The sequence below is a fragment of the Callithrix jacchus genome, chromosome 3, assembly GCF_049354715.1.
Source record: "Callithrix jacchus isolate 240 chromosome 3, calJac240_pri, whole genome shotgun sequence".
Classification (NCBI taxonomy): Eukaryota; Metazoa; Chordata; class Mammalia; order Primates; family Cebidae; genus Callithrix; species Callithrix jacchus.
In genome coordinates this window covers 16,328,191-16,354,275 of record NC_133504.1, presented here as the reverse complement: position 1 = coordinate 16,354,275, position 26,085 = coordinate 16,328,191, and the positions used below count along the sequence as shown (strand labels likewise).

The 26,085-nt window shown below is 34.0% G+C and overlaps 1 protein-coding gene and 1 long non-coding RNA gene across 3 annotated transcripts in view; one reads left to right on the top strand and one right to left on the bottom strand.

Moving 5' to 3' along the window:
• Nucleotides 1–26,085, bottom strand: part of GLRA3 (glycine receptor alpha 3) — a 185,890-nt gene that overhangs the window by 125,635 nt on the left and 34,170 nt on the right. For both annotated transcript variants that reach the window (XM_002745204.6, XM_002745205.6), the window contains exon 2: nucleotides 19,034–19,161. In XM_002745204.6, coding sequence (XP_002745250.1) covers nucleotides 19,034–19,161 — 128 coding nt within the window. The remainder of the gene's footprint in view (nucleotides 1–19,033; nucleotides 19,162–26,085) is intronic.
• Nucleotides 1–26,085, top strand: part of LOC108590766 (uncharacterized) — a 148,761-nt gene that overhangs the window by 112,125 nt on the left and 10,551 nt on the right. The window lies entirely within an intron of this gene.

The following is a 26,085-nucleotide window of genomic DNA, read 5'->3' as shown; positions in this document are numbered from 1 at the left end:
TGATTTTTTTGAAGGGTTTTTTTGTGTCTCTATCTCCTTCAGTTTGGTTCTGATCTTAGTCATTTCTTGTTTTCAGCTAGTTTTTGAGTTTTTATGATCTAGCTCCTCTAACTCTTTCAATTTTGATTGTAGGGTATTGATTTTAGATCTTTCCTTCTTTCTCATGTGGCAATTTATTGCTATAAATTTCCTTCTAGACACTGCTTTAAAGCTGTCCCAGAGATTCTGGTAAGTTGTGTCTTCATTCTGGTTGGTTTCAAAAAACATCCTTATTTCTGCCTTCCTTTCATTGTTTATCCAGTTGACACTCAGAAGCAAGTTGTTCAGTTTCCAAGTAGTTGTGCAGATTTGAGTCAGTTTCTTAACTCTTCATTCTAATCTAATTGTGCTATGGTCTGATAGACTGTTTGTTATGATTTCCATTCTTTTGCATTTGCTGAGGAGTGATTTGCTTCCAATTATGTGGTCAATTTTAGAGTAAGTGCAATGTGGTGCAGAGAAGAATGTATATTCTGTGGATTTGGGGTGGAGCATTCTGTAGATGTCTATTAGGTCCCCTTGGCCAGCTCTGCATTCAAGTCCTGGACGTCATTGTTAAGTTTCTGTCTCATTCATCTGTCTAATATTGACAGTGGAGTCTTGAAGTCTCCCACTATTATTGTGTGGGAGTCTATATCTCATTTTAGGTCATTAAGAACTTGCTTTATGCATCTGGGTGCTCCTGTGTTGGTTGCATATATATTTAGGATAGTTAGCTCTTCTTGTTGGATTGATCCTTTTACCATTACATAATGCCCTTCTTTGTCTCTTTTGATCTTTGTTTGAAGTCTGTTTTATCAGAGACTAGGATTGCAACCCCTGCTTTTTTTGTTCTCCATTTTCTTGGTAAATCTTCTCCATCCCTTTATTTTGAGTCTATGTGTGTCTTTGTACATGAGATGGGTTTCCTGAATACAGCACACTGATGGGTCTTGACTTTTTATCCAGTTTGCCAGTCTGCGTCTTTTGATTAGGGTGTTTAGGCCATTTACATTCAATATTAATATTGTTATGTGTTAATTTGATCCTGCCATTTTGTTACTGGTTGGTTTTCTTGCCCATTAGTTGCCTGAGTTTCTTCATTGCATTTTTGGTCTCTGCCATTTTGTGTGCTTTTGCAGTGGCTAGTATTGTTCCTTTCTGTGTTTAGTGTTTCTTTCAGGAGCTCCTGGAACGCAGGTCCAGTGGTGACGAAATATCTCAGTAATTGCTTGTGTGTAAAGAATTCTATTTCTCCTTTACTTATGAAGCTTAGTTTGGCTGGATATGAGATTCTGGGTTGAAAGTTCTTTTCTTTAAGGATGTTGAATATTGGCCCCATTTGCTTCTAGCTTGTAGGGTTTCTGCTGAGACATCCACTGTGAGTCTGATTGTGGGTGGTGGATGACCTGACCTTTCTCTCTGGCTGCCCTTAGCATTTTTTCCTTCATTTCCACCCTAGTAATTCTGAGGAGTATATGCCTTGGGGTTGCTCTTCTTGATGAATATGTTTGTGGAGTTCTCTGTATTTCTTGCATTTGAATATTGGACTGCCTTGCTAGGCTGGGGAAGTTCTCATGGTTAATATCCGGGAGCATGCTTTCCAGCTTGTATTTATTCTCCCAGTCATATTCAGGTACACCAATCAAGTGTGGATTAGGTCGTTTCACATAATCCCATATTTCTTGGAGGCTTTGTTCACTTCTTTTCACTCATTTTCCTCTGGTCTTGTCGCCTCTTTCTATTTCATTGAGTTGATCTTCTATCTCTGATATCCTTTATTCTGCCTGATCGATTCAGCTATTAAAACTTGTGTTTGTTTCACTTAGTTCTTGTGCTATGTTTTTCAACTCCATCAAGTCATTTATGTTCTTCTCTAAGCTGGTTATTATAGTTAGCATTTTGTCTAATCTTTTTTCAAGGTTTTTAGTTTCTTTTCATTGGGTTAGAACATGTTCCTTTAGCTCAGAAGTTTGTTATTACCCACCTTCTGAAGCCTGTTTCTGACAATTTGTTGCACTCTTTCTTGGTCATGTTATGGTCCCATGTTGATGAGGAGTTGTGATCCCTTGAAGGAGAAAGGGCATTCTGGTCTTTGATGGTTTCATCTTTTTTGTGCTTTCTTTTTTCCCCATCTTCGTGGATTTATCTAGCTCTGATCTTAAGGAGCTGCTTGATGAGGTCGCTTGTCTGCCTGTCGAGGCACTGCTGTATTTTCAGGGACTCCTTCAGGTTGCTAGGTAGGCTTTCTGTGTCTTTTTGTTTATACTGGGAGGTTAGGCCTACCTCTTCTGCTGACCTGGAGGCACTGCTGGGTGGTGAAGAACACCACCCCATTGCTACGTAGGCTCCCTGTGTTTTTTGTTAAAACATGAAGCCTAGTCCTGCCTCTTTAATGGTGGGTTGCATCTTTCCTCTGTGGAACTGGATCATTCAGTGTTCAGCTCAGACTGAGGCACGGGCTACTTAAGGGGCTAGTGTTAGTGCTTCAGCCCTTTGGGATTTGTGGGGGAGGGGAGGGACCTGCACTGCTGCACCGCCTGTCTCCCTGCTTTCAGCTCCCTTTCTCTCTGGTCATGGGGGAGGGGCCTGCCCTGCTGCTCAGCCTGTCTTCCGGCCTTTGGCTCCCAATCTCTCTGGGTGGGGGGAGTGGGTGAGAGCTCAGTCCGCAGGCTCTCCTGGTCAGCTTATGCATTTGCTTAGGTCTGTGTGACAATCTGGGATACTGTCCCAGAAATTACAACTCTGTGCTTGTAATTTCCAGTGCTTGAGTGGCAAAGATCACCTGTTCTGTGGATTGATGAGGCTTTGGGGGAAGCAATGTATCTGGACGGTGTGTCAGAGGGGGAGCCTCCGACTCCCCAGTCAGATTCACTTTCTGGGTGAAACAGTACCCCTCTCCTCCTCAGTCTGCCCTGTCTGGGCTTTGCTCTCCATCTGACCAGACACATTGAAATGCACCTGGTTCCTCAGTTGGAGCTAGGAGATCTCTCAATTTCTGCATCTCTCTTGCTGGGTGTTGTGCACTGGAGTTGTGTTTATTCAGTTATCTCGAGACCATCTCTGTTGCACATTTCTTGATGCCAAGTACTACATTAGCTGACTGATAGATATTTAATCCATAGTAACTCTGAGATAGAGTAATATTCCATAATTTATATTTTAGAGAATTAAAGCACAGTGAGCATACATAAGACGTCAGTCGGTAGCACATTTGGAATGTGAACCATTGCTCTGATTCTAAAACTCATTCTTTTCCCACCATCTTGTTTAACGCCATTCTAAACATTTCATTATCTGGCTACAAACTTTGTTATTAGGCAGATACCTATATAAACAGAAAATAAAATTATTGTGTGTTAGGGGTTAAAATAGCTCTAAGTGAGCTACACTTTACATAAGTTAGTCAGAGAATGTCATACAGAAACTGATATCAAAGTCTAATTTCTTTTTTTATTTTTTACCTGAACATAATTTAGGAGTAAAATGATTTTGCAAGGTTTGCTACAAAAATGCATAATAGCCCCTTGCCTTATTTCTGTTTCTCTCCTTTCAGAGATAATTACTTCAATTCATTTAATCAGTTCTTTGGATATTTACCTCACTTTCTCTACATAACATGTTTTTTATTTTAGTCACATCTTCTGATGCCCACAAAGAAGATAAAGATTTAGCCTTTTTTTCATACATTGTCCTTATCTCTACTAATACAAGCCTTTTTTTCTGTCCTCCCACTACCCAATATTCCTGTATGAAAAAAGGCTTGGTATTTTTTGTTAGATCAGTATTTACTTTTCACATTAATATGACAAGGTAGATATTCACCCCAGCCATACAAGATAATATATTATGCTTTTTCCTTTCCTGCAAAATATTTTCCTGAGATTGGCTATTGCTTTATATATAATATTTCACATAGCTTTCTCCATATGAATTATTAACTATTGACAAGCCCTGAAATGTCTGAATTATGATTTAAAGTATGTCCAGATCTTTCAGGGTTTCTACGAACTTTAACTTCCTCTGGATTTACAATTGAGAATGTTTTGCTCTGGTTCAAAGCAATCATTCTAGGACCTCCCAATCATGCTGGAAATTACTTCTATAGCTTTCTTTTGTGGAATCCTCTTTCATGGTCTAATACTTCTTTCTTAGTTTATTTCTTCATTTTAGTGGAACATATCAGTAATATTTTGACAAATGCTGCATAAGACTATGAAGCTTTTGAGAGAGTCCTTGTCTGTAAATGTCTATTGTTTTGCATTCACACTTACACTTAGTGTATAGCTAGATTTGGTAGAAACTTTTAGGCTGGAAATGTTATTTTCTTACAAATGTTGAAGATTTTTTTCATTATCTTCTATAATTCAGCATTGCTACTGAAAAGTCCAAAACCATTTTGTAGGTGACCTGTTTTTCTTTCTGAAAATAAATAAGATGTTTATTTGTTCTAATATTTTTTAAAAACTATTTTATTAGTTAGAATTGTCTGAAATATCATTTGAGGTTGCAATTCACATTTATTTGATTACTGGTTCATGATTTTCATCTTAATATGCTTTTCCACTTATTCTCTAGATGGCTATTTATCTTGCTGGATTAAAGTAGAGAAAAATCAATAAAATTATTTAAAAATAAAGTCTAGGTTTCATAGGCCTCTAAATCCTATGCTGCACTTTGAAATCACCTGGAGATCTTTACAAAATATAGATGCCTAATTCTCATCTTCTTCAGTAGGTATGGCATGCTACCAAGGCATCAGTTGCATTTTTTTAAGCTTCCTAGGTCATTGCAATGTGCAAGAATGTTTGGAAACCACTGATCTAAGGAATTACAGACTAGGAAATATCTGGGGCCATTATACTATAGTGCTAACAGAGATTTTCTTAGAAACAGAAAAACACAGAGACAAAAGTCAGGGCTTGGGAGCACTGAAAATTCAAGGCTATTAATTTTGGTAGAAGAGTTGCCTATTAGAAATTTGGTGAACACTGGTAATAAAACAAAGTAGATGCTATGTACTTAGAAAGGGCCTAAAGGTTACTAAACTTGGGAATGTCTACAACATAAAATTCAACCAGATACAGAAGTTAAATTGTTTTAAATATGAAAGATGAATACGCAATAATAAGAACCTGGGAAAAGACCTGAGTCCTAAAGGTGCTGTATTTAGTTACTAAAAAACATTGTAAAATATCTTGACTGCTTATTTCTAAATGTTTACAAATTTCTAAAATTGTGCGATGAGACTAGTGTCTTATATGCCACTATGTGAGAGAAGAGAAAGCGTTGTTTATTCCATGATTTTTCAAAAATTCCATCATAAAAGAAGTATGAGTTACAACTGTCAGAAGATAATCTGTTTTCTTAATGTGAGTCTAATATTATCTCTGAAAAGTATATGTAGGCTGAATGGCATCGTTAAAAACTAAAACCAAACTTTCATATTTTCTAGGTTATTCTTTTTTTTCCCAGACAATGCTAAAATCCTACTATTTTCTTTTGCTTGGAATAGCAATATGAATCTGGGTGTTATGACTTGGCTTGAAAGAAATTCTGTCATGTTCTATTGACTCATACCCTCTCGAAAAAAAGGAAAACATAAGAACATCAGTATTGGGTTAATTCATCTGCAAATAAAATGCTGATGGGGTACACCCATGTTGGGGGATCATGGCCCAGGAGAAAGCTACTACTAGAAGGCTGCTAGCTCCATCTGATTGGGATATTTTGGCTGAAACTGGAATAAATAAAAGAGTGAGGAGATCATTTATCTTATTTTAGTTTTGCAAGGGAAAGAGTCTATTTCTTGGATTTTAATTTGCCACTGGTATTGAATAAAAGATGAGGCATTCTCTCTAATATTTGTGTCTCATCTTTTAAATTTAGTTATTTTCTATATGTTTATGAATAATAGTGGTGAAAAATAAGATGAAGGCAAAAATTCAGTATGGAGTTCATGGTTCTGAAGTTAGTGACATCTGTTCTGATAAATTTCAGGGTCCCGTGGGAGCAAGTGCTGTGTGGCACATTCTAATGCCTCCAGGAAGGTTCTGAAAGGAGCAGTGTTAGGTACTGTCTTTGGAGGAAGAAACCTCTGATATTTTTGTTTTCTTTCAAAAATATGGTGCTGATATCCCTCGTTGACCAGAGGCTCGAATAGTAAGGCAAATGGATAAAATAAAGAAAATAACATGTTTCCACAGAAGAATAATGGTCAAAGAACTGACTAATTTAGGCTTTTACTAATAGTTGGGAACATAATGCCTCATTGTATTTGAAACAGACTCCAGCCTCAGCCTCTATAACATTCTTCCAATAAGAAGCAGAAAGCTAGACAGCACTGGCTTGGGTTTTATTTTTGCAGCCAGTTAATTTTGCATCAGGTCTACACAGTCCTTGCAGCCTTTGATTGCTCCAGTTGTAGAAATTTGAAATGGGGTTCCCGGGTTCCTCTCATCTTTTCTTCAGTGTATCTAGCATGTGTTTTACATGCATTGGAGGAGTTGTTGTTTCCTGTTGCAAGGAGGACTTCCTTCTCATTAGTCTAACTTAAATGGATGGGGTTCACTTAACAAAAGCAAGAAGAAAAACACGTAAACAGGTGTTTCAACATATTTGGATAGTTTCTTTGGGGTGTGTGCATGTGTGTGTGTGTGTGTGTGTGTGTGTGTTGGTAAAGGTGGGGGCTGCATTTTCACCAAGCCTTTTCATAATCAACTTAGCTTTGCTAACCTATGGCTTGTACCCAGCAGAACAGTCCTTCCTAATAAAAGGGTGATGCTCTGTAATGGTTCTCTGTAAATTACCTTGTGTTGGGAAATTCTGCCGAGGCTTAGTTTGATCTTCCATGGTGGACATGTCTATTCCGTATGTAAGAGGCATTACATGTGTGTTCTAGAGATTGGGATTTGAAGCCTTTCCACAGTCCTTATCCTCTAAGATGGCTGTTGAGCTCTGCTCAGCTGTCATAGCTGAATTCTTTCTTTTTGCAGTGAACACTGGGCAGCCTCAGCATGTTGCCAATGTGCTTCTGGGGTTCCTGTGACTGCCTTCAGATGCTGAGCATACACACAAAGTGTCTTGGCAGGTATGCGCACCCCTTGTGAGCTGGAGCTGAGAACCCTGTGGGGTGATCCCACCTTCTCTTGGAAGGTCAAGGAGGGGATTACCTATTTTTAATCCTGTCCATTTGTTGCCCAATGGAAATCACTGTGATTTGTATGTGTACCTTAGGGAAATTTTACCTGCTGTCTAATTTATGTAATAGTACAGTTGATTCCAGATTTGTTTAATAAAACTTTGTATCTTAAAAAATAATAAGCAGAACGTGCTTCCTAAAAGTGAAAAGTCACCTGGTTTCAAAACCTAAATCTCACGTGCAAGTAACTCACAGTGGATCCAGGTCTAAACTTTATTCTCCTTCTGGTTATCACATGTTCCTTGCTTGGATATTAGAACATAAAGAAGTGCAATTTGGTTCCCATTTGACTATTTATTTGTGTATATGTTTTCTTATTTAGCAGAAAGAAGAGTGAATGAATTTGGACATCAGCTCCTAAATCCAAATTTCAAAACTATAGTAGCCACTTATTTGAAACACTGATAGGTAGATACCCATGCATACGCAATAATTTAAAATTTAAAAATATTCAAATTAAAAAGAATTTAGAAATAAAAATCATTTAAGACCATGGAGTTTCTTCAGTGTAATAAGGTGTTTGGGACTGACTTTACGGAAGCTTTGGAGCCATACAGATTGCTGATGGTGAAGTGTAGGAACTAATATGACTCTGTGAATATTTGCATGAATAAGCAAAAGCATAGAGACAGAGCAGAAAGAAATGTATTATAATAGTCTGGGGTGGGGACCTGACACCCAAGGACAATGACAGTCCTTGGAGATAGACTATAAAGAATGAAATGGATACAGCAATATAATGTTTTAAAGATACCACCTTCCACCCCTTTGGTTTCTGGTCATATCAGATTAGTGCAGCATTCTTGGAGTAGTCTTTCCTATCCTTGCTCTGACATAGATATTCAAAAATTGTGTAGAGAATGAAGCTCAAAGAAGTCCATAAATCTTCTAGTACCGTTACAGAGAGCACCTGTTTAGCAGTTCTCGGCCAATCTGCTACTTCTCTGTGCCAATGCAAAAGCTGTTATATCCATTCGATACACTCCTATGTTAAGCAACAGAGCAAATAACTGCTATAGCATCCATATGGCAAATTGTGCTTTTAAATTGTTCACTACTTTAGGCATCATCCTTAAAAGCAAATGACAGTAGTTGCAGATGTTTTCAGCAGTAGTTTTCTTTTAGATGTTTTTTAAAGAAATAGGAGATGGCCTTGAAGTTTAAGAAATGAAGTGATGGCAGAATAGCAAAGTATAATGCAAAATCTTGGCAACAATATTATTGTTGTTCATATTGGGGAAAAATTGTTCACTAGGCAAATCTAGAGCAAGTAAGAAAACAAACAACTCAGATGTCCATAAAAATGACTCAAGAAATTTTCAGGTCATGTTGTATTAAAGTTTTATCCTTTTTAAAGACACAGAATACAATTGAAAGATTAAATTTCAAAATAATTCCAAATAGAGACTTGTTTTATTTTAGGCAAATGCACACACGTAACAAGAAGACATGTTATTTTACTTTTTATTCACAAAGCATTGTTAGGTGCTTTAAGAAGGTTTGCAAGTTATGGCATAGAAGCAGACTCATGTTTGTTCTTTCCCTTCCCTTCTCTTTCCTTCCCCAAAATGCTTCCCTAAAGCCATTCATTTGGGCAGTGCAAAATAGCCTTAAATGCTGGGATGGCTGAGGGGTTTGTAGTAACCTAGGGTTGGAGAGAACAACATTGTGGAGAAGCGTCACATGCAGGAAATGCTGGAGGCCCAGTGCAAGAGGAGGATGTGCCCATGATAGGGAAGCCTGGTGTTGTGTGTTAGAACCATAGAAGGGCAAGGTGTGTATCCCCTTGTGGCCATCCTGGCCTGCAGAGTTGGAGCCTGAACAGGGACCTACACAAGGAGATGAATCTGAGGAAGACTTCAGAGTCCCACCATGGTGGGGAGGGTACTTGTATAAAAGAAAGATTATCAGGAAACAAGGTAGACTAGTTACATATTGATTAAATAAGTAATTATATTGAGGATAATGGGAGCCATGTTTCTTGCTGTATAGAAGAGGGAGTTAAAATATGGAAACTTAGTAACTAGACTTAACCTATGATATTGAGATAATCAGTGTGAATTTATGGTTTTCAATGGATAGAGAGTATAGATGAAAAGTGGTGTATAAATGTATATGTGTGTATGTGTGCATGCATGTGTGTGCATTTCTTTATGCTTATGTGCGTGGGTATATATAGATATAACCTGGCAGGCACCAACTTAATCAAGTGATTAAAGTAAACATAACCAGTAATGGCAAAATTGCACGTGGTCCACCATCCAATAGAACACAATCAACACATATCATCATTTCTGTCATATCTCTGCTAAGTTGCACTACTTAATTTGAATCATGAGGAAGCATTAGACAAACACAAAGTGAAGTACATTCCTCTAACGAATTGAATAAGATTATTTTTTAAATGTCAAGACCCTGACAGTCATTGAAAGAATAAAGTGCTGGCTCAGACCGAAGGAGACAATGAGAAATGGCAAATAAAATCTTATGTCACGCTGAACTGGAACCTTTTATAATAAATCATCAGATAATAGATGAAATTTGAATAAAGATTAACAAATTAGATGGTAGCAATATATTCCACTACTTTTCTTGTTTTAATGTTAATGATTGTGATTATGGAGAACGTTTTTATTTGTAGTAAATACTCAAGTATTGGGCCATGAGGTCAACAACTTACATTGAAGTAGTTCAGAAAAAAATAGCTTTTGTAATTGTAACACTTCTGAGATTGTTATAAAATACAAAAAGGGAAATAATTGCTACAGAAAGATTCATTAAAAACGAAAAGCAAATGCAAACAGAAAATACAGGGTTCAGAATCTAACTCCATTAACATTTCAAATGAACATGTATAGTTTTAGAAGGGCTTATTATTCCAGAGAAACTTCTTGTTAAAATGACCTTGTACTAAGTAAAAATACAATTAGAAATGTACCTTTTTCAAAAACAATTGTAAATGTAATTCAAGAACAACAGTGTCTTGGTGGATAGGAATAGTAAAAATGGGTAAAGGAAGCCTTTAAAATGCTAACATTTACTCTAATAAAAATACATGTATAAAATGAGTTTGGGTATCCATTCCATCCTTGGCATAGGTATTGTAGAATAGAGTACTAGAAAAAGTAAATTTGTGATGTAGGGAGAAAAGGATTAGTAAAATATTTAAGGGTAAAAGACAGAAACCACAAATACATTGTGAGGGCAAACAAAAGTTTATCCACATAGAAAGAGAGTGGCCATTGGAGATAGCATGAGAAAACTTAACAAAAATGCAATAAGTACCTGGGAGGAATACAGAATTGGGTGATTACTGAGAGAATACTTTCCAAAGTTACACTGAAGAGTCGTAGGAGACCAACTGAGGGACCTCAAGATTAGGATCAAAAGAGAGAAATAAAATCCAGCAGCGGCTGGTAAAATAGTCTAATGAAATAATGTTTTGTTGTCTCAGAAATGTACATTTACTTGCAATTTGATTTTTTTATGTTAAACTTGCTTCTAGTTTCAGATGACACCTAGAAGCTTTTCTTTCAAGACAGAGAATTAAACATCGTTTTCTTTCTCTCTGAAGACATAAAAATGATATTACCTAATAAAATTTTAATGAGAATAAATGTATCCTACCAAAAAGAATGGGAGAAGAACTATAGTTAGTTTAATGACATAAAATACAGAGGCAGATAAAAATGGTTGACAAATGAATCAGAGGTAAGCCTAAAATAAAATCAGGCAGGGACTGCAGGGAGTGGAGAAGGACATGGAGAGTGAGAAGAGGACCCTAGGGCATCTGTCTTGAAAGCTTCCTGCTTCCCTCTGTATTCCTGTTGAGTAACGGTGGCCTGGTATTTAGCCCTGTGGAATTTTTGAGGAAATGGAAATAACTTCCTTGATGATTAGGGCAAGATAGTACCTGACTGTAACTTCAGACTTAAAGGCTGCTCTATATCCCCATCTGCAGGACCCAAGAATAAAACCTAGTCTGAAGCTCACCTAAATAGGAGCTCTGGCCAGAGCAATGCAGCCTGTGTCAGAGTTCCCTTTGGAGGTAGAGAAATAGCACAAAAAAATGGTCCTCCTACACACACACACACACACACACACACACACACACACACATAAACACACATACTAGACAAAAACTATACCACTCAGGCTAATTCACCCCTCAAATCTTCCTGAATCTCTGACATTCTATCACACAAAAGAAAACTGATAGCATGGGGAGGAGTGCCAGATGTGGGTGAAGGGGAGGAAGGCAGCAAATCACACTGCCACGTGTGTACCTATGCAACTATCTTGCGTGTTCTGCACATGTACCCCCAAACCTAAAATGCAATAAAAAAAGAGAATGAACAATGTAAACATAATTTTTCCTACAGGAAGAAACAACATATCATTGAGCAGAGAAGAAAAACAAAAGAAGCAGAATGCAATAAACGAGGTATTAAATTAGCAGTCTAGTTAGTGCAAGGGAATCTCGTAATGCTTTCGTTGTGAAAGGCCTAGAAAGCAATCAAACAGATTGAAACAGATAATCAGCAGAAATAACTAATTTTGGGGAGGCGTGGTTTCCTCAGAAAAGTGGAACTGTGCATCATGAGTGTTGAGGCAATGAACTGCTGCTTTTCATCACTGAAATTTGTAAACTTTTTTTTTTTTGCAATTTCAGGTAAATGATTTTTACTATTGTTATAAATAAAACTAACAAGAAAATAAACATACAAAATAGCATCTGCATAGCAGCTTGTAACACAATGTTCGCAACTTCACATTGAAGGAAAACGGTTTAGGATAAAGAGGATTGTCAAGAGACCAAAGCACAATTACAGAGTTAAACTCTCTCTAACCAGTCAAAACTTGAATAAATGGCACCATGTAATATGACATCAGTGATTCTGAGGACAAATCTGAACAATTCTCTTTTAATGTAGAGGGAAAGGACAAAGGAGAGAAGAGGATAAGGGAAATATGTTAGACACATATTTCTAACAGGGGATGATAGGGGAAGATAATAGATTTTTTAAAAGTAAAGGAGAATTGTTTTACAGAAAAAACACAAAACAGTGCCAGCATAATCAAAAATCCTCCTAAAGAAAAATGTCCAGAGATAGACAAAAAAAAAAAAAAAAAAAGAAAAATAGGCTACATACAAAAGAGCAGTAATTGAAATGGGATTTGACTTCTTTATGATATTAAATGTCAGTAGGCAATGAATCAACATCTGCAAACTTCTGAGCTAGAATTCTGCAGTTCGATAATTGTATAAAGTTTCTTTAATGTCAAATGCATAAAAAAGAGATTATCCTGGAATATCATTCAGTGATAAGAAGAAGTGAGCGATCAAGCCACGATGAGACATAGAGGAACCTGAAAAGCATATTGCTACCTGACAGAAGCCAATTTGAAAAAGTTTACCTACTGTATGATTCTAATTATATGATATCCCAGAAAAAGCAGAACTCTAGAGACAGTGCAAAGATCATTGGTTGCCAGAGACTGGGAGTAGATGAGTGGAGATGGGGGAGAGAGATATTTATAAAGCAAACACATGGGATTTTGGGGCAGTGAAATTATTCTATGATACAGTAATGATGAACACATGTTGTTATGAATTTGTCAAAATCCATAAAAAGTGTACAGCTCAAAGAATGAACTCTAGTATAAATTATGGACTTCAGTTAATAATAATGTACTAAACTTGGTTCATCAATAATAGTAAATAGACCACATGAATATGAGATGCCAATAGCCAGGTAAACTGTGGGGAAGGAGGGGGAATATGCACTTTCCAATCAATTATTCTGTAAACCTAAAATTGCTCTTTAAACAAGAGTTTACAACAATCAGAAAAACTAGAACGGAGAAAATATACAAGCATTACTCCGAGCCTGAAAATGAAAACCTATTTTATTTTACTTTGTTTCTCAGTGAATGGAAACAAAGCTAGAAGAATTAAAGAGTAGAATATCCTACCCTTTACTTTTTGAGGTTTTAGTTTATGTGTGCATGTGTGTGTGTGTGTGTGTGTGTGTGCATATAGAAAATGGTTTAGGATAAAGAGTATTGTGAAGAGACCAAAACACAATTATGGAGTTAAAATCTCCCTAAACATTCAAACATTTTTTAATTCTTTGAAACATTCAAACACTTTATATATATGTATACACACACACACACACACACACACACACACACACACACATATAATTTGAACTGGTAGCTCATATATATGTGAGACATTAAACATTAAATATATAATAAACAATATATAAACATAATTATCCGTAGAAACATTAAAATGTTTAAAACATTCAAACATTTTATATATATTATATTACATATTATAATTATAGATAACTATATAATTATCTATAATCATAATATATTATATTATATATTATCTAATAGATATATTAGATAATATGTATAAAGTATATATACTATAGGTTATATATATTATTTATATATTATGATATATAAATTATATATATACTATATATAACTATATATATAGTATAACTATATACTATATATATAACCTATAGTATATATATATATATATAATTTATATATGTATTACAGGATCATTTAGGATAATATATATATATAAAATGTTTGAATGTTTCAAATGTCTTAATGTTTCTATATATAATTAATATTTATATATTGTTTATTATATATTAAATGTTTACATATAACATTTTATATATATAATACATAATATTAACCTTTTATATATAAACATTTTATATATATAAATATATAAAAATTATATATAAACATAAATATTATATATAAATCATAATATGTAAATATATAAACATATATATAATGTTATTTATAATGTTTAAGTATATAAAATGTTTTATATATATTATATATATTTATGTATATGTATAAAATTTATATATTTATATAATATGCATAAAATATATATTATATATATTATTTATATATTATATGTAATGTATAAATTATATATATAAAACATTATATATATTATTTATATATTATATGTAATATATAAATAATATATATAAAACATTATATATAAATGTTTTAATGTTTCAAACATTTTAATGTTTCTAACATTTTATATATAGATAAAAATATATATAGATCGATTTTAAAAAATATATATATGGAAGCTACCAGTTTCAAGGATTATTGAGTCTTCCCTTAATTCTTCATCTGTCTGGCCTTCTGACCGTAACAGTGGTAGGCAGTACTGCCCAGTGAGAGCCTTGGCCTGTGGGATGGGCCTGGGACTTGGCGCTTTCTCTCACTGGGCCCCTTCTGTTTCTCCTCTTTTTCATAGCAAAAAAGGCTTCTAAAGAGAAAAGATGTCAAATTCTGAGAAAGAAATGGTGGAGTCTGCCTATTATTTTCATTTTCAAAATAAAAATAACTATTTTTTTCTTCCTTTTTTTTTTTTTTTTGCTTTTACCATATCTCATATTTTTCTCAGCCACATCATGAGATAAAACAATAATGAGCTAAGCAGATCTGACATGGGGTTGGCAAAGGAAGGAAAACACAAAGAACTCCCCATAGCATCAAAACTTAGATGCATATCCATGGTCCTTACCAATGACCTTTGCCTAAGTGAACATAAAGATAACCATTTCTATGCATACCATTCTCCTTAAGACCAAACTTTTTAAATAATGACTTGGACAAAATTCTAATTTCGTTCGCATGAAGAACTACTTGAGTGATATTTGCAGCTGTGCTTTCTAATTCTGTTAGCAGCTCTCAGAACATTTCTAAACCCATGTATCATGATTAAATGTCTTTTTAATAATAGTTTTAAAAATCATTAGATTTAATGGGACTAAGATATAATAGAAATTTGAAGTTATTTTTATACTTATGCCAAATTATCTTAAAGGCACAGGATCATTATTGGAGAAATCTGATTCTCAAAAATGTTTCAGAGAAATTAATACTCTTCTGGAGAGGAAAAGAACAGGTTAATCAGTGAAAAGAAAATCTGATGGTAAGGAGTTAAGCACCAATTATTTTAACATTTCAGTATTGATTTAAATAATATTCAATGGAAGAGGCTGTCTTTTCCATGCTCAATACCAATTTAAAGTGCTTTAAGATAATTATTTATTTATACTTCTCTGTGGTACATTTTAATAACTTATTAATCTACTTAGTCTTTGAGAGGTGAGATTTTTTTTAGAGTACTTTTTAAAAATAAATGACAAAACAAGAAAAACAAACACCATAATTTTGGTTAAATAAAAAATATCTACATCTAGATTTTTTTCAATGTTAGAAGTAGAAAGAAGCAAAATAAAAGTTGCATTTTTACAAAGTCATTTGTATTTTTAATAGTTGTTTTCCCACTATGGCCTTCAAAATAGATTCTCTTTTAATATGAAGATACTTGTGAAACCAATCACAAATTTCATACTATTACTCCAGAAATAAATTCATAATAATGCATATAATTCTGGAACATTCATTATTTTTATATGTTGATAATTTTAAAAGTAAAAATATTAAATTATTGTTATACACTTTACTTTTGGCTAATGATATGAAACATTTCTATTTCTTTTCTGTTATTTGTCTGATAATGTCAATACTGAGTCTTTAAGTTTGCCTTTTACAAAACTTATGAATTCCAGAGAGGGCAAACATATTGTTATTTTCCAATGCTTTCATATTTTATAAGCAATTTTCTTTCCAATGCTTTCATATTTTATAAGCAATTTTCTATCAACTGATAACTTATCTAGGTAAAGTATGTTTCTGTGTGTTTAGGAAAAAGTGAGGATCAAATAAATTAGGTTATTGTAATATATTTTTACAAATATTACAATTCCCATTCTTCTCCTCTTTTTAGAGATAGAGTCTTGCTTTGTCACCCAAGCTGGAGTGCGGTGGCACAACCATAGCTCACTGTAACCTCCAACAACTGGGCTCAAGCAATCCTCCTGCCTCAGCCTCCTAAGTAGCCAGAACTAATTTGGCATAAGTATAAAAACGACTTCAAATTTCTATTATATCTCAGTCCTATTAAATATAACGATTTTAAAAACTATTATTAAAAAGGCATTTAATAATGATATATGGGTTTAGAAATGTTCTTAGAGCTGCTAAAAAGAATTAAAAAGTAAAGCTGCAAGTAGCCAGGTGTGTGCCATCACATCTGGCTAGTTTTATTTTTTTTTGTATAGATGGGCGTCTCAGAGTTGGTCTTAAGCTCCTAGCTTCAGGCAATCCACCTGCCTCAGCCTCCCAAAATGTTGGTATTCGAGGGATGAACCCCCATTCTTCTTTTAAAATTCTTTTAGCTAATTTTTCTCATTTTAAAAACTTTAGTATAATATCATATTATTAATATTTATGTCTCTAAACTCATTTACCATTAATTCAATGTCTTTGATAATTGGATGGGAAAGCATACATAATACCAATTTTAAATTAGTTCGTTTGATTAGCTAACTAGATTCCTTCCAAAAACACTGATAGGGGAAGGACAAAATCAACATGGCCAGGGATTGTATTTTTTAGTCATGTGAGCTACCACAGGGAAAAAATGATTTAAATATCATCAGGACAACAGATTCTTCATTTTCTACTTCTATGTTTGATGAGCTTATTTTTGACTGAGGTGAGGTGTGTCCCTAGGTACCTGACAGCAGAAGGGTTCACTATTTTCACTTTTTTGTGTAAATATCTTCTGTTAGGTATTGGATTAATTTTGTTAACGCCTACATATCCTCCTGTTACCTGTAAGGAAGAAATAGCATGTAAAGACTATTTTATTTATATTTCAATATTGGGCAAAGAACTAATGATCAAAATATTATGATGTCATTTTATCCAATGAAATGAAACAGTGTTGAATATGCCTAATTAGGAAGCGGAGTTATGTGCTGAAGTCAATAATGTTTGACCCTTGCAAAGATAAAAAAGCAAAAGTGTTAGCTAAACACGAATCCATTAAATTATTACTTTTTTATAATTAATAATATTACTTTTGGTTATCAAATCCAGCCTGCATTTTTTTTCTAGCATTCAGAGCACAAGATATTTGAAAATCAATAAGACAAATTCTCCCTTTTTCATTTTCTTCCTTTAGTGACACTGTGGAGTAAGAATAAATTTTAGTCTTCCCAAAAATCGAATCATCTCTGAACTGGCTTGATGATCAGCTTGTTTTTAGGAATGCATTTTTACTTAGAAAAAAAGTCAGCATTTATTGTAAGCATCACCACATCCTTGGGGTCCTTTCCTGATCTCACACATAAATGGCAGTAATCACATTTTAAAATAGTTTAACATTTCTGTTGTCTTTTAAACTATTAAAATAATGAACTAACACTAAATTTTCAAAAAGAATGGCAGAAAACTTGAGGCCACTCTTGTGTGGTTAGTAACTTATCTGCGGTTTTATTAAAATATCTGCTGAGACTGTTTATATGCTTTTTAAATATTCACAGACATTTAAAAATAGAAAGCATTTTCTTCTTTAATTTTCAGTGAAAAGAAAGCAAAACTTCTGAGTCACTGAATATGGACTCACCATAATGAATATGCTAATTACGGATTATGTCTTGTGGTTTATTTAAATGACAACTGCATATATTTCTAAGATCAATTACAAATTAGTTCTTAGCAGATTCACAGGAATACTGCTTTCATTTAATTTGGAAAAGATCCTTATAATACTGAAATATCTCATTTTCATTTGTATATTGTACCCCTGTAAATTGTACTATTTTTCCACATTTTGTATTCAGTGTTTTCCTCCTGAAGTTAAAAATATTTATGGTTGAAAAGCTTAAAAACAAATAAACAAGTGTGATCCACAATTTAAATAAGAAGAAGACATTCATAATTTTCTACTCAGACATTATTAGTGAGTTTTACTTCTTTTTCTCCTGCTACCCAACATTGATACTTTTTACTCCATTCTAGTAAAATTTTACACCACTGCTAAGCAATTCTTTTTTTCTTCCATAAGGACAAATTTAAGAAAAAATAGTAATTGTAGACAACACTTTTTAAACCTTTAGCAATGACAAAGCTTAACTCAATCCCATGGAAAAAGTGTATATTCTTTAGCTTTGTGTATTTTCTTTATTGGGTAAAGTAATATTCAAGAACGTATGATATAAGTTGGGGTCTGGAAGCAACTTTCTAATGTTTTACCCTAAAAGTTAAATTACAGGGTATATTTTGGTTCTGGATAAGTTACATTTCCTTATAGAAACATGTTACTTACAACTATATTAAACAGAAGAATAGAAAGTGGTACTCTTAAATTGACAATTGCATTCTTTCCTAGAAATTGGGGTAAAACATTTGGTAGGTGGAATAAATTCCCACACATTTCAAAGGCTGTTAGTTAGCAATTCAGCCCATTTTTCAATAGGTAAATTCAATGATGATTTGATTCCTCACAATATAGAGAGTACTACAGTGGCAGATTAAGATAGGAAAGTCTATCACTAGCAATTACAGAAGTTTTCATTCCAGCCAGTGAGATAACTGATAGAATAATTAAATAAAAGATATGTACATACATGTATACTCCTAAAAATCAGTGGTCAAGACAAGAAGTATTGTAACAGTTAGAGAAGGGAAAAAAATATAGTTGGGCCAGGCAAATTATGATAATTGAGAATCTGTGAATAGATTTCTTTTTCAAGACACATCTGTGACTAATGTAGTATTTGGAAGATTGTTGAAAATAAGCATTAGAATTTCTGATGGAATCAACTTAAAATTGTATCTTCTTGAAGCATATTTAAAACACACATATAAAGTAGCAAACAGAACAATTACCTTTAAAATTGGGTCTGATTCTTGCATCATATCCTGATGTCCTCCCCATTAATTTATCCAGAAAGTCAGAAGGTGACATTGGAGCACTTCGAGATCTTGCACTATTTGTTTCTTTTGTGGCAACCAAACTACAAATAAGAACAAACATACAAACTTTACAAAAAGAAGTATTTCTAATAATTGTTACCTACAAATATAAAATAGAAATGCTAAGCTAAAATATCTCTGACAACAAAAAAGAAAACTTCAGATACCACACAGTGAAGCTTTTAAGACAGACATTTATAGATTTATAATTAATACTTGTAAGTTTTCATATATATTCAGTCCAATTGTCAGAGGTGGTATTCTTTTATATTAAACCTGAAAATAAAGGCCATTTCTAAAATATTAAGCCTTCAAATCTGTATTTACAAAAACTGATTTCTGAGAGCAATTTTTAACCAATGTATCCTCATGGCTTTAAGTATAACAAAATATAAAAATTCAACTGTAAGCTGAAATCTTACTGCTTTTATTGAAAGGAAAAGATATCTTTCAGGTTTTGTGAACTTTTCTTAGCAGTAAAACTTTCTGTCTAATAAGTTAAACCATGTTTTTTCTTCAATTAAAGTGCTTCCTGAATTAGTAACACACCAAGTTAAATTCATTCTGCTTTCACTTACATGTCATTAATCTACAATACCTTTTGTTCAGATCTAAAATTTGTGTGTGAAGATTGAGAAATTACCAAAAAGGTACCATGTGCACCTGGATATTATATTAATAGAACCTGTGTCCAGGAAAGGTAGTATGTTCCTATACTCTTTTCATCCAAATTCTTTCCCTAAAAACCCGTAGGGTAAGCTGCTGCTTCTGTCCGGCTCTTCACTTGCATAGGCTTCTCCAGCAGAAGCTGGGGCCTGCTTGTTAAAATCCAATGATTCTTTTTATACACAGAGTTTTGGTCAGTGAAGTGATGCTTTCTGGAACTGGTGTTCAAGCTGATGTGACTTCCTGAAGATCATCAATCATCACATGCTTCCACCTGTGTCACTCAATGCAGGACATTGCCAAATCTCAAACCACTAGGGTCACCATATGATCATAGCAAGATCAAGTTATTAAAATCCTTAGATTTCTCCTACCAGAATTATAGTAAGAAGTAAAATTGGGGCTTAGAGCCATCATCATTAAGTTTTCCAACACAGGGATATATGCAGTGATTCATGGGTACAGTTTTAAAATCTCATCAATCTCAGTGGTATTGTGAGAATGAGATTTCTGTAATCACAGAATCACAAAGAACAGTATCTATTAGCTATTTCTCTATTTGAGAGGTTACTTCTCATTCAGGGCACACTGAGTCACTTGTCTTCCCAGGGACTCTCATTCTGTCATTCTTGTTTTCTTCCAGAATAGAAGCATTTCTTCTCTCTATTCTGTTAGCTCCATATGATTTTGTGACCGTTTATCTCTGATTATTATTGCTCAACCAAAGTCTCTGTCATTGCGATCACTGGGAATTTTATTCTAATACAAAAATCATTGTAATGATAAATAATTTTTTTTTCAAAAACCTATCTTTTTGTTAAAAAAACAATCTTTTCAACAACTCTACCATCTGGTTTTAAGTAACTTTTTCCCATCCTATCAAGCAGCATTTGCTTACATTCCATTGTTCAAGAACAGGGTGGAAAAACATCATAGGAGCTTTTGTAGCTACATGCTGCTGCTTCTAAACCATTCTCTTTATTTCCCTTTTTAAATCTCTCCTTTCAATTATCAGAAAATAAACTCCTGCATCCTACTACCAAAAAATAGAGCAACTTACCTTGATCTGAACAAATAACACTCTGCCTCTTTCTCTTTTAAAAATACTAGATGACTATTTATACTGAACTGTAATCCTTCACATTGTACACATTCCCACAAATGTGGGAAGATTATCCTAGATTATCAGGGGCAGTCCTACATGAAACAGCATATAAGGACATATGTCCACATAAGGATACATGCAACATCTATCCTCATAAGAAGGAGGCAGAATTACATTTGATGACAGACAGAAGAGGGAAAGCAATGTAACCATGGAGACAGGAATTGGGATGATGCTACCACAGCCAAGGAATGCTGGCAGCCACCAAAGCTGGAAAAGAAAAGGAATGGATTCTTCCCTATAGTTTCTGGAGGTAGCATGGACCTACTCACAACCCAGTGAACTGATTCTAGACTTCTGGCCAGCAGAACTGTTAGAGAATAGATTCTGTTCTTTGTGGTAATTTGTTACAGTTGCCATAGGAAATACCAACCTTCTAGTGAATTTATTGTTTCAGTCATGGTGACTTTCAACCCCAGAATTACTCTTTGTTTCTTTTTTTATAATCTCTATCTCTTTATTATGTCCTTTTTGGTAAGATACTATCATGCTTTCTTTTTAGTTCTTTGGACATGGTTTCCTTTAATTCTTTAAATGTGTTTTAAATAGTTGATTTGAAGTCTTTGTCTAGTGATTGCAATGCCTTTGCTAAGCAAGCTTCTATTGATTGCATTTTTCCTGTGTTTAGTCCATACATATTTGTTTCTTTGTAAAACTTATAACTTTTATTGAAAACAAGATTTTAAGTGGCAACTCTGGAAATCATATTCTCTTTTCCCCACAGATTTGTTGTTTTTTCCTCTCTCTCTTTTTTTTTTTTTTTTTTTTTTTGAGACAGAGTCTTACTCTGTCACCCAGGCTGGAGTACAGTGGTGTGATTTCGGCACACTGCAGCCTCCACCTCCCAGGTTTGAGCAATTCTCCTGCCTCAGCCTCCTGAGTAGCTGGGACTACAGGGGTACACAGCCACACCTGGCTAATTTTTATATTTTTAGCAGAGATAGGGTTTCACCATCTTGTCCAGGATGGTCATGATCTCCTGATCTCATGATCCACCCACCTTGGCCTCCCAAAGTGCTGGGATTACTGGCATGAGCCACTGTGCCTGGCCGCTCTTTTTAAAATGGACTTTTCTGAACTAATTCTGTAAAGACTACTTTCTAATATGTGATCAGTAGACCGTTGGTTGGTTTAGAGATCTGCTAGTAATTGGACATGGATTTTATTAAACTTCTAGAACCAGTAAGTCTCTCAGTATTTGTTGGGGACTCTGAGTCATGGAGTCATACCTTCAACACTATGTCACACAGTTGATAACTCTACTCATAGTCTTTACTTTCACTTCTGTGTGGGGCCTAAAAGCCATCAGAGTTGAGAGCTTAGAGTCTTTTCATGTCTTTCCTGAAATGCACACAACCCTGGGTGTACTACTTGGCTAGGGCTGCCGTGGCATGGTATCATGAACAAACAGGTGGCTAATGCAAGCAAAATTAACTTTCTTAAAATTCTAGAAGTCCAGGATCAAGTTATCAGCAGGGTTGGTTTCCTTTGAGGGCCTCTTTGTTGGCTTGTAGATGGCCATTTTCTGTTTCTACATATGATCTTTATGTGTGTCTGTTCTAACTTCTTATAAGCCTATTGGATTAGGGCATATTGTTTTACCTTAATTACCTCTTGGTAAGGTAAAAAACCTTACCAAGTTTTGTTAAAATAAAGTCATGTCTGGAGGTACTGGCAGGTAAGACTTCAACATTTAAATTTTGGGGGAAAATTTCAGGCTGTATATGTGGCCTTCCAGATGCCCGGGAATATATGCAGTTTTTCCAAACCCATATGGACACAGAATTCCACTGCTTTCCATTTAACATATTTAAGTGTATTGTTTGCCCCTACTACTACTAATTGCCTTAGGCACCTGTGAAGTTAAAAATATTGACTCTAAATGTTTTAAACAAACTTCTCCAGGAAAAAGGCTTTTTGCAGTGGGTAAACTTCAAGTTAGGTCAAAGAAAAACAGATTTGCAAATGGGGTTCTCCAGGAAACTGGCAGACAAGTTAAATAGTGATAATTCTTTAAGAATAATCCCTTAAAGGGTTTCAGACTCCATGCTGTCCCCTCTGGTGGCTGCCAGAAGGTGGACTTTGCTATAATTTAGGGCTATTGATTTACATTGTCACCACTGAGCTAGAGAGGAAGTGTGAAATACAGCAAAATATAATGCCACAAATTCCAGTGTTTTTACTAAGAGAAAGATGTTTTTCTTCAGCAAACAACTTCAGGAATCACTACAAGCCTCTGATTGTCAGAGTTTTGAAAAAGTTGATTCTCACAATTATTTTGTTGCCAGTTTTCTTGTTGTTTTCATGGAGGAGAGAATTTATGAAAGTCTTACTCTACTATGTTTTTCTTTCTCTACTATTTTTGCTGATGTCACTCTCTAATAATGCCTTCCTAGGCTTCTTTTTATATTTGTTTTACTATGTCTTTGCTTTAAATAACCATGTTCCACACAGCTCCATTCTGGAGCTCCTCCTCTTCACTCTTTATGCATAATTTTATTTACTCTCATGCTATCAACTGCATACCATGATACTATTTTGTAGGACTTTCAAAAAATACCTTTTTTTCATAACTAATGTCAAAATTTGCTTTTATTTATTTATTTTTATTTAGAGATAGGGTCTTGCTCTGTTGCCTAGGCTGGAGTGTAACAGTGCTATCATAGTCCCTGAAATGTTGAACTTCTGGGCTTAAGCAATCATCCTGTGTCAGCCTCCTAATGGGGTCTCACTATGTTGTCCAGGCTGGTCTCCAGCTCCTGGACTCAAGCAATGCTCCCACCTTGGCCTACCGAAGCAGTGGAATTATAGGCAAGAGCAGGAGTACCTGGCCAAGATTTGCTTTTAAAAGAAAGAATGTCTTTAAGATTTTCCCATAATATGTGTCCAAAACCTGTAGAGTAAATATTCTAAGTGATTGTTATTCTTGTGGCAGTAATAAAGAAATAATTATCTCTTTATCGATCTCTGTATCATCTCTCTATCTATCTGACAAGTAGTAAGCAAAATAAAGAAAAAAATAAATGATTAAGAAGATTTAATTAAGATTAAATCTTAATTTTATATTTAAGATTTTCACTACCAACAATTTTGATAGAATAAAGGTAGTTTTAGTTCTCTAGGCAGATAAATGCAAATTTTAATGATAATACTTCCTTGCATTCATACAATTCATATCATTCAAAAGTCTGTCTTTTCTAGTAGTTTTCATTAACCCATGTCTAAAATATTTTCCAGATGTTGCAATTAAACATTAATCTTAAAATAGAATAAGAAAATCAAAATATCACATTTTCATCTCATACCAAGCAACCATTTATCCATTGCAACTGGCTATTATAATAGTTTAATACTTGAACCAATATGAGAAACAAGGTATTAAAAATTTTCCAGTAGTGGATGTAGAGATGTCATCTCTGTGTACTTTTTTAAAAAGTATTACTTCAAATACACGTAGTGGTAGGAACTGGCATGGTAAGTGCCATGCGATGTTTCCATTTTCTGTAGTATGTGATCATGTTGCTTATGAACTCCTGGAATTCTGGACATTTATAGAAAGACAACAGGGTTAAGTAATCAAAATACAACACAATTTTACACACACACACACACCCCCACACACACACACACTGCTCAGTAAATTGCATTATCCCAAATTCCTGTTTGAATATTTCAACCCCTATTATCAAGCACTCTCGGCATCCAAATATCCCATTTGAATAACTAGATTTAAAAGGCAAGATTGTTATTGTTTAAATATGAAAAACTTTTTCTTAATCTTTTTAAAGATTACAAATTGTTATTAATATTTAAAATCTTATATCATTTCTTTTGATGTATTCAAAAAGCAGTAATTGAGCTACTGCAATAACTGTGCTTTCCTGAAATGTGATCTGATATTGGTTCTGTAAAAATTCTATTTGAAATATACTTTTGTTGCCAAAAATATTTGCTTCCAAATATATTACGTAAAAGTCATGACAAATTCACCAGAGATGGGAATATATAAAAATCAATTTAATAGAGGACAAGAGTTTTATGAGTAGTAGCTCATTCATTTATTTATTTAACAGCCATTATTGACATGTTCCAAAGAGCCTGGCATCATGCCTAGAAAAGTCTCAAAGAGAAAATAATTATAAATAAATAATTATATATATATATTTATATTGCATATATAAAGGCTCAGTGTTTAACCTTTTAAAAGATCATTATGTTGTTAAAATAGTTTCTGCTAATATGTAAATGTTCATTTTTGCATGCAATTAGTAATTAAAGTAATTTGGAGGAAGGAAAACACACTACCTCTTATCACTAACATAGTATAAGATGGAAAATGTATCTTCGGTAAATAACTTTAGAAGGGTGTGAGGCATTTCATCTTGTAGCAGAAATTCTAAAATTATCTGTTTTCTCTAAAAACAGTTACATATTTTACAGTCAAATGTCCCTTTACTGTTTTCTATTCTTTAACACTGAAGATTAAAAACATATGTTACCATGAATGTAAATTAAACACAAAATTATGGTTGTCTTGACATGGCACTTAAAATTAATAGAAGCATGAATGTAATTGTATCAATATATTGAGAGTAATACATGAAATATACATTAGGCTGGGATGAGGAGTAATATGCAAGAGATGATAAACTATTTCTAAAATATAATACATAAACTTTTATAAGCTTTTTATAAATGGAGAAATGTTTATTACTATTAAAATTATAGTGCATTTATTTATTATGTAAAAGTATCCTTTCTTATATCATGATGTAATAAAATATATGATATATATTGCAAAAATGATTTTTGGGTTCTTATGTAATTTGCCACTGTGGTACAAACAGTAAGGTATATAAAAAAACAAATCTGAGTCTCTAAAGTGTTCATAGTTCAGTCGATTACTCTCTGGTCTCCTTATGATGTGAGCAGGAGCTGAGAAATGAGATGATAATGAAATGAATGATCGATTGGTTCCCTTAATATGCTGTGAGCAAAATCCTCATGTTTTATAACAGGAATCCAAACCAAGCTCTACAGATTGATGCTTATAAAATGAGAAATTCTGAAAAGATTAATATTTAGATTGTATTTATGAGTTGTTATGGTCTCAATGTTTATGACTCCCCAAAAT